The sequence below is a fragment of the Heliangelus exortis genome, chromosome 2 (assembly GCF_036169615.1).
Source record: "Heliangelus exortis chromosome 2, bHelExo1.hap1, whole genome shotgun sequence".
NCBI classification, from domain to species: Eukaryota; Metazoa; Chordata; class Aves; order Apodiformes; family Trochilidae; genus Heliangelus; species Heliangelus exortis.
The window spans coordinates 17,464,695-17,481,861 of NC_092423.1; the positions used below are offsets into that span (position 1 = coordinate 17,464,695).

At 37.1% G+C, this 17,167-nt stretch overlaps 1 protein-coding gene across 6 annotated transcripts in view; it reads right to left on the reverse strand.

Annotated features, from left to right (window-relative positions):
* MYO3A (myosin IIIA) overlaps positions 1–17,167 on the reverse strand; it is a 121,166-nt gene that overhangs the window by 38,211 nt on the left and 65,788 nt on the right. For all 6 annotated transcript variants that reach the window (XM_071734996.1, XM_071734998.1, XM_071734995.1 and 3 more), the window contains exons 11-19: positions 16,575–16,691; positions 15,545–15,649; positions 15,378–15,461; positions 14,442–14,644; positions 13,264–13,362; positions 13,046–13,160; positions 9,586–9,712; positions 8,449–8,659; positions 5,454–5,601 (exon numbers count right to left, since the gene is read on the reverse strand). In XM_071734996.1, the coding sequence (XP_071591097.1) occupies positions 5,454–5,601; positions 8,449–8,659; positions 9,586–9,712; positions 13,046–13,160; positions 13,264–13,362; positions 14,442–14,644; positions 15,378–15,461; positions 15,545–15,649; positions 16,575–16,691 (1,209 nt within the window). The remainder of the gene's footprint in view (positions 1–5,453; positions 5,602–8,448; positions 8,660–9,585; positions 9,713–13,045; positions 13,161–13,263; positions 13,363–14,441; positions 14,645–15,377; positions 15,462–15,544; positions 15,650–16,574; positions 16,692–17,167) is intronic.

Genomic DNA, 17,167 nt, shown 5'->3' on the forward strand with positions numbered 1-17,167 from the left:
TACCTGTAGGAGCCAGTGGCAGGAAGGGAATGAATCTGTGTGTTATCTCCCAAAGATAACACCAGAGTAGGGGCTGCTTAACCCAGGGCTACAGCTGCACAGACACACAGATGTTATGCTCATGAAACCATCTGTAACTATTTCAGATTATCAAGAGTACATTTATCAAGGAGAGAAAGGGAAGAGACTGCTCAGGATGAATCTGTCAGAGAAGCGTGTTTCTGTGACACTCAGGCATCCTCAAACAAGCTCTCACAGACAACGTATCTAAGGATCAACTTTTTTCAACTTCAGATGCTTGTGAGAGAGCCTGGTTTAGAGAGCTGCTAAAAGAGTTCTGGAAACTGAAAGGAGTTCTGCATTAGATGTGCTGCTACACCACAACAGCAGCATCTGCTGCACTCCCTGCCCACCAGCACGTGGGGCCTGTCCTCCCAGCCTGCAGCCTATGTGAGCATCCCATCTTTTGTGTCTGCACCTCAACAACTGGATGGGTGTCAGTGCTGACAGCTTTGGTAATGCTGACTACTGGGCTTCCATAGCTCCATCACTTCCTATAGGCTCCCAGAGGATGACTTATAGCCAAGTCTTCAGGCACCAGTGTGACAGATGACTCAGAAATAAGATACCATAATACATTTTCTTATGTAACATTGGTCTTTAACCATATTATTAGGATACAAGCAGCAAGGATAAAAGCCTTATCAATGCACATCATAAATTTGTAATGAAATAGATCTTATTTGGATTAATAAACTGAAACATCTACAAGATTCTGTAATCCTCCACGATGTTTTATGACAAGAAAGCTCCTAAAAATAGCAGCAGCTCACTGAAATTCTAAAGCATAATCCACTAGAAGGTATTCCTACAGATGGGCTTTCAAAAGGAATGACTGTGTGTCCCATTTGAGCATGAGGAACTAAAGAAGGAGGCCTTCAGACTCTGAGGGGGGCAGAACACAGAGGGGTCTATTCCCTCCCATTTCCTGCCCATACTCTATAAAGGTCAGGCAGACTGGCAGCCCCTCTCCTCTCTTCTCACTTGCTCCTGGCTGTGCTGCTGTTCCCCCATGCTCCTTTACCACCAGCTTCCCACCTGCTCTTCAGAGTCTGTATCTGTCAGGTACTGGGAAGAGCCGTGGACCCCTGCTCCTGAGTCAGCCCTGCTTTGCGGGCCCCTTCAAGATGGGGTTGTATATATATTTGTATATATTTGTATTTTTGTTATTCATCCCTTATGTTATGCCTTTCCCCTGTGCTAGTAAATCTGTCTCCAATTGTTATCAATTTTCAACTTCAAGTCTCCAGTCTTTATGCCCCTTTATCTTCCCTTTTTGGGGTCTGGAGAAATAGAGAGTAATTCTGTCCTTTGGTTTTTGGTCCACCCACACTGCTAAGCTGTGACAGAATAACTGGCACCCAAGGTGGGGCTTGAATGAATTCTTTTTTTAAATTGAAAATATTGGAAAGTTGGAAATCGAAAAAAATGGGGGGGAAATGGGAGAGAATAGACCCCTCTGTGTTCTGCCCCTCTCAGAGTCTGAAAGCCTCCTTCTTTAGTCCCTGATGCTCAAACAATGACACTGAATTAGATTAATGCGTGGGCTTCTATCTCATCTCATTATCTTTTCTGTGATCAAAACTAGTTTCACTCAATAACAAAATAACTAATTATTTAATGCATTCGGAAATGGTCTTCATGTTTTAATAAAAAAAGATAATGGCACTAATGCCTTAAATCCTTCATTCTTAAATGCAAACATTAAGTCAAGAACAAATTCCCTTAAGCTTGAGTTGAGTTCTCCATGTTGGCACCCACACTCTGCTCTAACACGTACCCTGTGTCTTGAGTGGTCCTTCCTAATATTCCTATCCTGAGACCATATTTTTGTAGGCCACACTTCCAAGGAAGGCAAAACTGGACACTTCTCCGATTCAGATAAAGACAGAAATCACTGACAATACATCAACTAAACCACTAAAAAACCATCATCTGCAACACTGAAAGTAAAGTTTAGGCTTATGCGTTTATTTGCTATTTATCTTCAGTGCTGAAGTTGCCAAGAAATGATTTGCCTTCCCTGGTTATATAATCAGTACTTATTAGGTTGGCATGAGTTGAGAACTAGACTACAATCAACTGATTTAGGCCTTGAATTCTCATTAGACATGGTGAATTTTATCTAATAACATGTGATATGGGATTGAAGTGGTCAAAACAGGGAAAGAAATTAGGCAATAAGGTACCTGTAAATTTTACAACTCTTGGGAGAAGTATGAAAGAAATTACATTCCCTACTTTTCTTCAGTTAGATCTACTGGGTGTAATGAAGTGCTGTGCTACAGATTTCTGAGACAGCACAGAGCAATCCCACATGCCCTCTGGCATTCACAGGGCTGTGAGAGGTACCAGCCTGGGTCCCCAGCAACAGGAAAGCTCCATCAGCATGACAGTCAGCTTGGCATAATGAAAAGTCAACACAAAGGTCTTAGTGACCCTTTGAATCAACCTTCTCAACATAATTCAAGTATTTAGCATTAAAGACACAAACTTACATGTGTGTAAAGGCAGGCAGCCACATCAGTGAAGGGCAGGAGTCATGCTATTCTTTGGCTTTTATGTGATCCTTTATATCATTAACAAGAACAATGATGTGGTTAACTTTTAATTTCAGTCATATGGTTTTGAAAATATTTTTTTTTCCACGTATAGAAAATCTAGCAATTATATTTTCCTGCAAATAGCTTTCTCTCATTTGTCTATATGGGATCTATATTTACAACTGAAATTATTATTGATGCTAACACAGGAGAGTCCTTACAGTGAAGGGAAAAGATTCATAATTCCATGATTCTGAAGACACCTGCTTTCTTGAAGACTGCTCTTGTGATGTAAAAATGGAACCACCCCGTCACAGATAAATGAAAAGTGAGATAATGGCTATGAATCATACTGCAAATCATCCTGTGCCATTGGGTTGTAATGCAGAATAATACATGTCACTTCCTGATTCTGAAAATGGCAGGATTTACATCCACACCTGCATGAACTTGATCTATATAGCCCATTCTGCACTGCGGTATCTTTGGAGAGTACTACAAGATAATATAACAAAGCTTGATGCAATCTCGTGTAGTAGTGGTGTCATGTAAATTAAAGTAGACATCTTATTCAATCAGTATTACATGCAGGATGTGAAAACTCTTTCACTGATATAAATAACGAAATATTAATGCAAATGTGTGTATAAGCACCAGAAGAAAGTCTTAGAAGAATGGCTTGTGATTTGAATGAAGAGCATTTTTTCACAGCAATAAAACTGAGGGACGTGTTGTTTACATCAAGACCAGAAGGCCTGAACTCACACAAAAACACAGTACAGAAAGCTAGAGAGTGGAACATCCTCTAAATGTCACACCAGGAGGATGACAGAAAGGTTACAGCACATCACATATACTACATAAACAGACTGTAGGCCTAATGATATATATATATGTTCCAAACAAGGAGGACCATATACTGATTTTGCCTAAATATTGAAGAGGCTGATAAAAGTAAGGTCCCATGGCAAAGAAGTGCACGGTAACAACTGCTGATTGCTAAAAAAATGTAAGAGAACTGTCCAAAAGCAGAGCAAGAAAAACTCAAGAGATATGAAGACAAAGACTTGGTAGTTGGTATCCTTTATTCTCTGTCTCACTCACAAATGATCCTGGCCAGAGCACTTGAACACACACATCTTTATGCTATCCATGTGGGTGTGAGTCAGTGAAACCCATGAAAGAATGAGTTCAAGTGAGTAAAACTGACATACTTAAGAGATTCTGTAAATACAGATAAGCTTTCCCTTCCATAAGGTCTATAGTTGTCACGCTACTTTCAGACAAAGAGAAACAAGCAAACTGTATGTTGCCAAAATCAGAGGTTCGTTTTTTCTCTCATCTCACCAGCAAAACAACCAGCCTGATCTCTCTGGAGTGGGATGCATGGAGGGAAACAAACTGTTTCTACGATACGGTGACACCACAAACCTCTGCATTAATACAGGTCTGGCCTGTATTAGGTTATCTAGAAACAAGTGAAGGCAGATTATACTGAACAGAATCCATGTCTAATTAAAACAGAGAAGGAATATTAAGACAATTTTGTGTGTACAGTAATAAGGTGAGGAAACATTTGAGCAAAATGAATGTATGCAAGTCCTCTATTTGACAGGAATAAGTAACAATGCTGCAGTTTGTGATACTTCCATACTCCAGCTGTTAGCAACAGCAGTAACCAAGTGCTTTCTACATGTGAATCTATGTACTTTGGAAAGAAGATGCTTAACTAATTATAGAAGATTAGGCTAATTGCTCTCTGAATTTTAGAAGGAATTAAAGACAGAGAAATACCGGTGAATGAAAATCTCCCACATAAATCTATAACAACACCTACAGTGTCTAAGACTGCATTTCCTGAAATAACTGGGACTAGGATAAAATGTCAATCAACAAAAAAATTCTGTTTTTCACATAGATATATATACCTGTCGATTGACACATGTATGTACATACCTGCATACATAGATACATTGCACACTTGTGTATGTCTCATCCTTAAAACAAGCAGAGATTAAAACTAACAAAATACCCTTTTACCACTAATAATTAAAATTAGTATTCAGGAGAATTTTTGTTTATGTATCATCAAACCAAACAATTTCAGTAAAACAAAGAAAGTATTATTTCACATAAAATTTGAATGACTGTTCTGCTATTAGAGAATTCTGGAATGTTTCTATTTCCAGCAAGATTAATATTTTGTCCCCAGATGTTTTATTTCTTCAAACTGCAATAATGAGCAATCATTTAGAGAAGGTTAATTTAGTTCTCATGAAATTATGATCTTTTTTGAGATTTTTCACTCCCCACTTCAATATCATAAACTTTTATAATTACAGTTTTATTCCTTTTCTCTCTTTTATATCAAATTATTTAGATTAAATCCATCATTATTTAGCTTACTTGATCTAGTTCCTGAGTAAGAACAAAATATAATTGCAAGATTTTCAGTTTTTAATAATGGAATTTCAGTGTTCATTAGGCTTATTAGTAAGCTATTATGAACTCTTCACTTTAAAATTTATATTACCACTCATTTATTTTATTATTGTGGAAAACTACATTACACCCCTCATGTTATTTTTAAGGAAACAACATTGCATTTGTATCAAAACTATTATCACTATGTTATGTTGCTTGGATACTGTAAATTTCAAGTTTAATGTATTTTACATAGGCATTTTACTTGCAAATACCAAGCACTGCTTCACATAATACATACTCAGAAAACACTTGTTATAATTCTCAATTTACAACCCATTATGGAGAAGAAACAGTGTAGTTTCTTGAGATGAGTTTTTATATATTCAGTAATATTAAAGCTTTATCAAAATAATCAACACATACCTGTTCCCAGGCAAAGACATGCTGATTGAAGTAGAACTGAATTTGTTCATTGGCAATGTTGATACAAAGTTGTTCAAAAGAATTTTTTTTGAAGTTCTCAAAACCAAAGATATCAAGAATTCCAATGTTCAGACCATCATCGCTTCCACTGCAAAGATTAAAAAAAAAATTCTATTGTTCTTTATTTTACAGTGATTAGCTTCATTATTACTTAACAGAAGAAATAAAGGGCCAGTTAAATAGGATATTTCTTGCTAAACCAGCTATCTCTTAATCTAATCAATTTTTGTTCGAAATACAATGAATGAACATAAATTCAAAGATGATTATATTGCAGACTGAATTACATAATGACCAAATCAATTCAGAAGTGTACAGAGGATTTAACATTTTATTTTTAAACTAATATTTGCTAGTAATTATTCTACTGTAAAGAACCGACTACAGTACAGGAACAACATGTAATTCTTTTTGTTTCACTTCTAAGGAATCAGGCTTTACTCATCAGCATCTTGAAATTAAAGGTTGGTGTTGTCAAATATGATTCCTTAGTATTGTTTATTAATATAATTAAAGCTGCTTATTTTAACATGCAAGTCAAAAGAGTGAAGAACTAGGCCTTTAATGCTTCTAAATAACTACCTCAATATTGAAGTGTGGCATGAATTTAAATTACCAATGAAGCTCCAGAGAAGTACTACTAGTAAAAACTTCAGTTTGCAATTTTAACCAAGGTATTCTGAGAAATACACGGTCATTTCTGTAACTGGAGAATAGCTCTAAAATTTGTATTTATTTGCTGAAACAAAAAAATTAAGAGAATACAATGATATATAAAACTGTAGTTGACACTAGCATTTTCTTCATAGCTAAGTTAAAAAGAATTAATCAATTCTAGATAGGAAACCCTTTTGAGGGGCTATCAGAGTGTACTACTAGAGTGCAGTATAAGCAAGTTTACTGATGACACAAAGCTGGGAGGAGTGGCTGACACCCCAGAAGCTGTGCTGCCATTCAAGAGGGACCTAGACAGGCTGGAGAGTTGGACAGAGAGGAATTTTATGAATGACAACAAGCGCAAGTGTAAAGTCTTGCATCTGAGAAAGAACAACCCCAGGTACCAGTATAGTTGGGGACTGAGCTGTTGGGGAGCAGCACAGGCGAAAGGGACCTGGGGGTGCTGGTGGATGGAAGGATGAGCATGAGCCATCAATGTGCCCTTGTGGCCAAGAAGGCCAATGGCATCCTGGGTGCATTAGAAGGGGGGTGGTTAGTGCGTCAAGAGAGGTTCTCCTCCCCCTCAACTCTGCCCTGGTGAGGCCACATCTGGAATATTATGTCCAGTTCTGGGCCCCTCAGTTCAAGGACAGGGAACTGCTTGAGAGAGACCAGGGAAGAGCGACCAAGATGATGAAGGGAGTGGAACATCTCCCTTCTGAGGAAAGGCTGAGAGAACTGGTGCTCTGCAGCTTGGGGAAGAGGAGAATGAGGAGTGACCTCAACAATGTTTATAAATATGTAAGGGGAGAGAGCCAGGAGGGCAGAGTCAAGCTTTTCTCAGGGGTGACTAGCAGCAGGACAATAAATAGGCTGTAAGAAAACCCCAAATAAATAGGTTATAAACTGGAGCATAAGCAGTTCTGTATAAATATTAGGAAGGACTTTTTCACTCTGAGGGTGACAGAGCACTGGCACAGGCTGCCCAGGGAAGTTGTGGAGTCTCCGTCCCTGTAGACACTCAAAACCCACCTGGATGCATTCCTGTGATCCTGCTCTGGCAGGGGGGGGTTGGATCTTTCGAGGTCCCTTCCAACCCCTAAATTTCTATGTTTCTATCTGTAGTCATTATTTTTTTTTTCCCCTATAAAAGGTATAGGCAATCAGATTTGAAGAGCCAGCCTCAAGATACTCATGAATAGTACTTAAAGCTCTTTACAAGTCTGTATCAGAAATGGAACCATTTCATTATGGAGGGGTCCAAGGTATTTATTGATTTGGACCTGAATTTGGTGACTATTCTATCTGTCTGGAACACATTTTTTGTGAATAGACTGCTAAAATTTGTCTGCCTCTTTCCTTCCCAGATCTACAAAAAAGTAGTGAATGCAAATTATTTTACCACCACTAAAACAAAGAAGACTTCTGGGTTGTTGCTTTTTCTGTAGTGAACATTTCAGGTCAAACTTTCTACCTCCTCACCAGCACAGTAAGTATTCAGTTTCAATAGGGTTCTGTAACAAGCAGTGCTACGTGCAATTACTGAGTAAAGTTCTGTTTATTGCTGCTCTGCTGAAACCAAATATTTGAAGTGTTGGCAAAATTTAAGATTGCAGCCTTGGCTTTTCTCTGATGTTTAAAAAAAATATTCCAGAAAATTCAGATTTACAATCCAAAGCTGTTATTGATACTGTATTTCAGGTTGTTGTGTTTGCCACTTTTCACTCCTATGACCATATACAGATGGCCCTGTCCTATAGTATTTACAATGTAAGACACCCCATTTCTTCTTTGATTAATTTGCAAAGTGTGCTCTATCCTTATTTCCAACATCTTTCTTCTCTGTGTGTTCAAAATGTTTTTGTGTGTTTTGTGTGTCCACGCTGTAAGGGTAAGATGGACGTTAACCTCAGTAAATGTGTTTGGAAACTTCTCTCATATATGTATATATATATGAAACCCCTCAAAGCAAGAGCAACACAAGCAACAACATGGATGCAAGTAAGAGCAGAATTTGACCAGGAGAAATAGTATAATGGAAAAAGCAGTCAGTATGTCATTTACAAGCAGTTAAATGAGCAAAGGTCAAATGGGAAAACACAAGACACCTGTGTTATCCATATCTACTGCATTTTCCCTGTATACTATGAATAGGATAAAATCTTTTTAACATGGTGGTGTCACAAAACAGTAAGGTAGCAAATAAAAAGAAGATGAGAACACCAGCAGACAATAGGATTTGGAGAAAAAATCTTTACTCCAGAAAAGCTTCTTTTACCTTAAATTCTTGTCAGGTTTGAGTAAAGTGTTGATGCGATTGACTATCCAGCTGAAAAGGCGCCCGTACAGTGCTTTGGCCATGGCATCTCTGACATCAGTGGCTTTTTCCACACTGTTGGGACGAATAATTGTTTCTCCCCGAGTCACTACACAATGAGAGGTGAGGGCCTCTTGCAGTTCATCTGCCTGAATACACAGCAAGGATGCACCTAGGAAGGAATGTCACAGGCACAGCTCAGAGGCAGATTTTGTAATGAAAAGTAAGCATTTTTGCAATCAAGGCTGCAAGTGCAACATATTATGAATAAGGGCCAAATCAAAGTCTTGAAGTATGACTGATGAAGTTGTTCACACCAAACAGCTGTCAGTATCCAGTTTTGTCACCTGTCTTCCTAGTTTCCACTGCAGTCAATAAATGATTCAATGCAAAAGCCTTTATCAAGGAGGCTCTTTCCCTAAAATGTCTACAGAGGGAATCTAGGTGATTATGTTGGGAGTATGTGAACTCTGAGTATCCTTCTCAGTTACAATCCATTCATATAAGTAATTGTTATCCCATTTTTGCACCAAGTTTCCCAGTTGCACAACATTTCTCTAAGGCAGGAAAATGTGTAAGAAGATATAAATGAAGACTTCATTATCTTCCCAGCTGTAATTACTAAGAAAAAGCAGTAAATTCCTTGAGAATCTTTGCCCCTTTCTCTGTCTCCCTGCAGCCCCTAATGTAAGGTATCCCTTCCAGTGAATCAGTGAGCTGTATCTCAGCAGGCATATATGGGGAGCAAGTAATGAGTATATGAGAAAGAAACTGGGGAAAAACCTGTTCAAAGTGTTAATGAGGTTCTCCATCAAATGTTCAAATAACCTTAGAAAAGATTTTGTTTTCAGGCATCTGCAGCATTAGTCATGCTATCTGAATGCCAGTCAACTGGTTAGTCAAATTAGGTGCATAACGTGTATTTTTTCCTTTTTGCATTTGAATCCAAGTGGGCTCAGAAATAATCTATCTTTAGCATTTAATTAGTCTCGCAAAATTTCTATGTGAATACAGTTTTAGTTGATAACTCTCTTACAATAAAAGAAATTTGCTGTCAAAGCATTGAAAGAAAATCTTAAATCAAGAAAAAACACTCACAATTCTCAAGGGCTACTGGATTGGAAATGTTGCTTTTGTCAATCATATGCTCAGATACCACTGCAGAAAATTCAATGTTACCCACATTTAAAATGGCAGCCAGGACACTGTACACACTTCCAAGTTCCTGCAAAGTACATTAGAAAAGATACAACACTTAATAGCCAGACAGATGATTTGGTTTGTGTGGTGGGCAGGCATGTGTGCTGCCTCCTAAGCTTGGAACAATCAGTGTCTCTCTTGTTTGCAATATGCCCACAACTTTTAGGAATACTTTTCTCAGAGTAGTCTTCCAAGTGTGTTATGTTTCACACCCAAAGTGAGCAACATAAACTGCATCCTAATCTCTTTGCTATACTTGTCTACCAGGACAGGATTGACATGGAGCAGGAGAAGAACTAAACAGTGGTGAGCATAATCCTCTTACATGGAAGGAATTCAGAGGTTATTTATATCCAGCCTTCACAGCAGGCATAACTGTATCTAAAAATGTAATAACTAAATCAACAAAAACAGAAAAAAAAATCTGCATCTACATTTCTTGGATCATGGAAGCAAAAGTACTCTAAATAATAGATAACAGCTCTTGCCAGCATCACCAGAGAAAGTTTCACTGGGAGAAGAATGAGGCCTCGTATCTCTGATTTGGCAAACATTTAACCTTTCAAAATGTCACACAGAAACTGAGTATTCACCAAAGCCCTTTCGAATAGATTTTACTTAAATGTGTTTAAATTTCAAATTATTTAGTAGGTTCTGTAGAGGGATTCTGCCTTGAAAAAGGGCTCATATTAGTCTTGACAGTCAAGGGATATATATAGCAAGTACTTATATAAGACAAATAAAATCGTATTTGCAATTTAATGAAATAATGCGTTCATACCAGGTTTGACTTAGATTTGAACTATGAATTTTCATCTGAACTGTGAATGTTTGTCAGCCTACTTCATCACATCTGAGTATTTTCTACTCAGAAATGCTGAGATGCTCCTGTAAAGCAGACAAGGTTTTAAGCTAGGATTCTCTGCTACGATATATTCTGAGGCACATAGTAACAATATATTTTATAAGCAGAAGTGTTATAAGTTTTATAGTAGTTTTATAAGAAGCAGTTTTGGAAATCTGATAGGTATTTTATAACGATGGGCTTTTCATAATTGCACAGCATTTTATCCCTACTATTCAATAGTTGCTGGTGCCATGTCAGGCATCATTTACTCAGATAAAGTCCTTAATTGCTCTAGAATACTTGATCTTGTTTTCATCTCTTTCAGAAGCTAATCTAGCAGTTAATAAATTAATTTTTCCAGTGACAGCAAGACAAACTAGATAAGCTTAATCTAAAAAATTATGCTCAGGATAATCAGTGCACAGTTTATCTGTGTTTCAAGCAATCATTTTAAGATTAGGGACACAGATGAAATGCAAAGAAATGGACAGCTTAACTTCTTCCATTATGCTGTACAGTATGTATAGCTCTTGATATTTTTGTGCCCTTTTCCAGTATATTTGAAATCTGGCTTAATTTATCTTATACAGCATGATTATTCTTTACCTCAGGCAGTCCTTTCCTATTAATTTTGCCATGCAGCCTGAAACAAAACAGTGTGATTTTAAGACAGTACTGACCTTAGTTAATTTTAAAGCCTGCCAGTCAGTTTAAAACAAATTTCAGAGAAATAAGGTTTTATTTTGGTCTCAGTTTTAATTGCAGTGGAGCAGATATTCTGTCCAGGGTTTTTTGCTAATAAAAGATGGAACATGCTTATGTAGAACCTTCTGTATGCACTGGGATGAATGTCAAAACTTAAGGCTGCATTACTCAAAGGTGAACTTATCATAGGAACTCATTGTCTTATGGTATCTTTTTCTCACTGAAAAGAAATTGTCTCTACACATGGTCCCTTATATCCAAACCCCAGTGGGGGAAGAAGATCTCTCTGTTTTTTCAATCTGGCAAACACAGGCTGTGACAGGCTAACTCATCCTGTGGAGAATGTAGGACAGGCTAACATGGATGGGGCTCACTGGGCTGGACTGCCCATGGTACTCAAACTGCCCCTGAAGCTGTGGGAGTTCTACAGGTAGATAATTCTTCACAGATTCAGCTCACAGGGACTTGCTGAGTTAATCAAGTGAAGATCCATGCTGGAACTGCCTAATGCAACCAGCAACCTAGTTCTGAATGGATCTTCAATATGTAGGGAAGGTCTTCTCTTCTGGATGATAAGGATTATTATTTCCATCCATCCAAGTGAACAAAAGAGTTGGGAACAAAACCAGACTTGCTGCTTTTAATGGTACAAATTAGGACTTTTCAAGGTCTCTGGTTCTGTGATAAAAGTGCTACCAGTGCCAAACTGTGCATATACTTCCACCCTGCTTCTGCAAAGGTGAAAGTACAGGTGTGAAAGGATGTGTAATATAATAGGTGTGATATTATGAAGTGCAGTTGTGAATTAGCATGTAGGGGAGAAAAAGACTGAACTCCACCACTAAACAGAAAAAGAGTATGAGGAACAGAATAGGTGAATAAATCTGTTCTGCTAGCTATTCAAATATTTACATTGAGGGAAGCCAGAAGTATTCAGCTAAAGTAATTTTCCTTGAAACAATCCTTACAACATGCTGTTTTGTCAAAAAAATTAAAATTGCCATTTTACAGCATTAGTGTTGTATTTCACAGAGACTGCATGGATCACACTACTACTATAATTTCACACTACTACTATAATTTGTGATAAATAAAGTCAGTGGAAAACTACAGCTGCGATGCACCACCTCTCCTAAGAAGAGAGAACTAGGGTGCAGGATGGGATTTCCTTCCTTTGCATACTATTTTATAAATCCAGAAGCCTGTTTTTATTTTAATTATACCAAAGACATCCTGAGGAGATGGGTTTATTGGCCAGCAGAGCAATCATAAGAGATCATAAAGAAAGAATGGGTTCAGTAAAAGTTAAGTGGTGAGATTCACTCCAAAGGGATGTAAACACTTCATTCAACTTTGCCCCTGGAGTTGTGATAATGTGTTGAGTTCATCAAAACTCAGATCACCTCCATGAATTTTTAGAACTCTATTTTTAGAACTATGGACTTCACCCTAAACCAGAGATGAGACTCATATTCATGGACCTAAAATTACAGGCTAATGAATAGTTACAATACCATTTTCTATGCATTTAATTTGCAAAGGCTTTTTTTTCCCCAGTTACTCATCTGTGCTAATTTCAAAGTCTTGCTGACTAATACCATTTTATTAGTTTATCAACGCCTTGAAACATCAAAAACTTAAATGTGGTAATATAACAGTAAGTTGACCATGCAATATCCTAAAACATAAAGACACTACTGCTAAAGGAAGCAAGTTACAAGGGAGATTATTTGAATGCTTTATGTAAGTTTTTTTCTGATTAAAGTATCTGTTAAAGTTCACAAAAAAGTGATTATCAGCACTCACCTCCAGTGTAAAACCTATGACTTTGAAGCACTGTTCAATTAATTCAAACTGAGACTTATAAAAGCTATTGTTCATGAAATCTTGCACTATTCTGAAATGATCATTTTGCAGATATCTGAAAGAGTTTATGGGTACAGAGTTAGAATGTCAATGAAGTCAAGACTTCAACAACACTGCATTTCTTAGTGATCAGTTAATGTAAAAATAAACTGCATTACCTGGGAGGTCTATATTCTGGCAGCTTATAATGTCCCAGTTTTTTCTTTTCTGCCAGACCAGCATAAATATAATAAAAAATATGGAAATTTTTCTCTCCCCTGAAACAACAGAAATAACATAATGGTTTAGTGATGGAACTATGCTACATTTACTGACGACACACATACTATTAATAAATGTTATTTTAATAACAGGCAAGGCTCATTCAAACTAACAGTAGACTCTGAAAGAAGCTCTATTGCACTAGTTTCTGTTGGCAAAACATTTATGCACCTCAAAATTTAGGTATCTGTCTAGATGTCTGCATTCACAAGAAAATGTCTTGAAAGAGTTTAGTGTTAGAACCACCTTGAAAGCTAATTTCTGAGGGATGGACTTCCAAGAGCACAATGTTTATTGAAACATTCCAAGTGATAGTTATATGTTCTCCATGTCACTAATCTACAGCAGACAACAAGTTCATGCAGAACTACAAAAAGAATAAGAGCTGAGCAAGGGAAAAAAATATAAATTTAAATAAAACACTGTTCTTTGTCTTAAACTCTGTTTTTCCAATTGTTATTATGTCAGAAACAAAAATACTTTTCATCTGGATATGTTACATATTTTAGGATAGAAAATACACTTCAATAACTTAAATTAATTAGAACTGTCATTTATTTTTTCTGTCATTTTATATTATGAGATACACACATAAGAGAGATTGATCTGTACTGCATTTGGTCCATAAACCTTTACAACCAAGTCCTACTAGAAACTCCAAAGTTCAAAATGAGCAATCTGCAAATAGAAACTACAATACTAGTGAAAACATGGAGGAATTAAATTGAACTGATATATTTAACACAATACAAAAAACTTACTTCAAAATTCTATGAAGAAATTAATAATGGAACTATCAGAAATCCTTAATTCTTTATGATTTCTGATACACTTACATGTATTACATACTCATTTTATGAGACTTGTTTAACTAATCCAGGAGTCAATGGAAAAAAAACAAACAAGAGTAGTTTCCTGCTAGCTTACAGATTTAGAAGCTATTCATACATATTTCTTACACAAGAAAAGAACCCAATAGTTTATTCATCTTTATGTGTTATCACAAGATAATTTCCTGTATTTTAGGCCTGCTCTGTAAACCTGAAGTTAGGTCAAGTATAATTTTCATACTTACACTGCCTGGTGGACAACTCTGGATTTTTCAAGGAGATACTCTGAAATCTGAGCTCCTACTACAGTGCCACCACAAGTGAATTTCATTTCCAAATATTTTCCAAATCTGCTTGAGTTATCATTGATGATCGTGCCAGCATTTCCAAATGCTTCTACAAGGTTATTTACTTGGAGGATCTTCTCCTGTAGAGTCCTGTTATTAGCCTAGATAAGGAAAAGATTTTTCTTTATATTATCAATAGTCATTCAAATACATTTATTCTTAGGTTCTTACAGTCCTCTTCTAGTTGGCATTGGGAAGTGTGAAATCCTCATGGCAGACATTCCCATGTGAATCATATTGGAAGAAAGGCATGTATATACCATGAAACCTGTCAGAATAGCAATACAGCAATCTGCCAAACCAATGGCTGGCTGGAAGAGATAACACACAGAATGATAATGACAACACCAGAACAAATCAATGTCTGTGGCCCAGTACTCTGAGATGGCCAGCCTGTTTTTAGGATCCCTGATGGCACAGGCTTACTGCTGCACTGCACCACATCAGGAGATCAATTTGCTTGCATCTCACTTGGGACATGCAAAAGTGGCATTTTATTTAGACAACTACAGAATGACCATGCCCCACTGGCAGCAATCTGGTTGTGGAAGCAGGTGAAAATCTAGAAGAGGATTTTATTTAGTGCAGTTTGGCTGTTTTGAAGACACTCCATTACACAAAGGAAGGACTGAAGAAGTCACAGCCTTTACATCAGTGGGTACTTCCCTGCAGAATCCCCAAAATATTTCCAGCCATCAGCATCATGTCGCAATCTGACCTTATGGAAGTTCTTTGGAAAATATCTGGTCTCCCTACCAAAAGCCAGGTTCCTAGGTACAGTCAATCAGGCCTATGAGAGCAGAGCCTTTCCAAGGCATCACCTTTGAAACATACCTTGCCCAGGACAGTGAGCTGCTGAACCAGCAGATGGGCACTTTGTGTCTTGCCAGCTCCACTTTCTCCAGAAATAACAATACACTGCAGAGAAAAGAGCATGGGTTTGAGCTCATTACATGTGTCTCAGCCTAGCAAAGGACATATTTAAGACATCTCATCTTTACCTGATCAGAGTTGTATGTCACCATGGACTGATAACCTATGTCAGCAACAGCAAAAATATGAGGAGGGTTGGCAGTCCGTTTGGCTCCAATATAGAGCTTGGAATGCTAAATTTAAGAGAAAAGGAAAACATCAGTGTCCCTTAAATTTTTTTTTGGTACTACCTTATCAGTTTTATTTTCAGATTAGTATACAACATGCTGATGCAGTAGTGATGTTTTCTGAGTGAGCTGTTACTGCACTCGCTATACCATGAATCTATATGTAGTTAGAATTAGCTGCTAAAAAAGATGCAGCATGATTTTGTATGTCAGCCAATATTATGCTATGAAGCTCAAATTATTAGAAGAAAAATCAGTGTTACCACACATCAAGAAACAATTTCTGATTTTATTTTATTTGCACTCACATCCTCTTAGTATTTCTGCACAATATGGATGCTTTCTGCACTTAAAGCATGTGATAATAATGCCAAATTATTTTAACTGGACTTTTATTTATGTCCCCTTTGGTATAACAAGGAGGTAAATTTTGCAAACTATTTGATAAATTAAATAGCTATGGCTTCCCCAGCTCTCTTGGGAGGAACTACCCCCAGCTCCTACCTCCAGCCATTCACAGAAGTCCCCCATGGGGAGGAGGAGGAATACTCCTCCCCACAAAGAGGGGTAAGATTCACCTGAATAAATGCACAAACACTACTTCTGAATTATCTGCTATGGACAGCTACTGCCTTTACACTCTGTGGGATCCTAGTCAATAAATCTCATGAAATTCAACACAATTCATCTCATCCTATAACGAATTATGAAAGTCACTAGAAGAACAACCTCAAAAATCCTATTTCTATCCATAGATTAAAATAGATGACTTGCTCAGATATAGCTGTTGGACAATGGTATTGGTAATCCTGGTTTTCAGAGCAGACTAAAGTAAATCTCAAGAATGGCCTTACTTTAAGCTTCACACAAATATTAATATTTTAATGAAAATCATTGCTAATTTCAAATAAGCAAAACTACATTTTCACACCTGTGAAGAATAAATATCTATATTTCGAAATGGGTTGACAGCGATGAGAATGTCCCCAACATAGGTGTAGATCTGATCCTTGGCATAACCCTTCTGCAACTGCTCAGTTACTGTATTCTGATGGATAAAGAATAGGAACATTGAGTCACATGGGAAAAAAAGATGCAAAATGTATAAAATATTTATATAGTTCAAATGAGTGAGTATAGAGAGCTAAGGAATTAATTCTTAGGAATACAACTGAACATGATCAAAAGAGACTAATACTTTCAAACACACTGGGGTTACTGATCACTTGTCTCCATATTCACTTAGAACAATATATACTTAAAGATCCCCAAGTGGTTGTAGAAAAGAAAAGTTAATAAATACTGCTTTAATTCAGATAATCAAAGGTTTCCATGTCATGTCATTTTCTAACACTACAGAAAGGCTCACTAGTGACATACTCCAATTTTTTGACATAATTTCCCTCAAATTATTCTTCATATAGAGCTAGGTATGCAAAGTGCTCGCTTACATTTCAAATCAAAACAGGACACAGATCTGGCTGAAGAAATGCAAACCAGTTCTGAGACTATTCTGAGGTACGT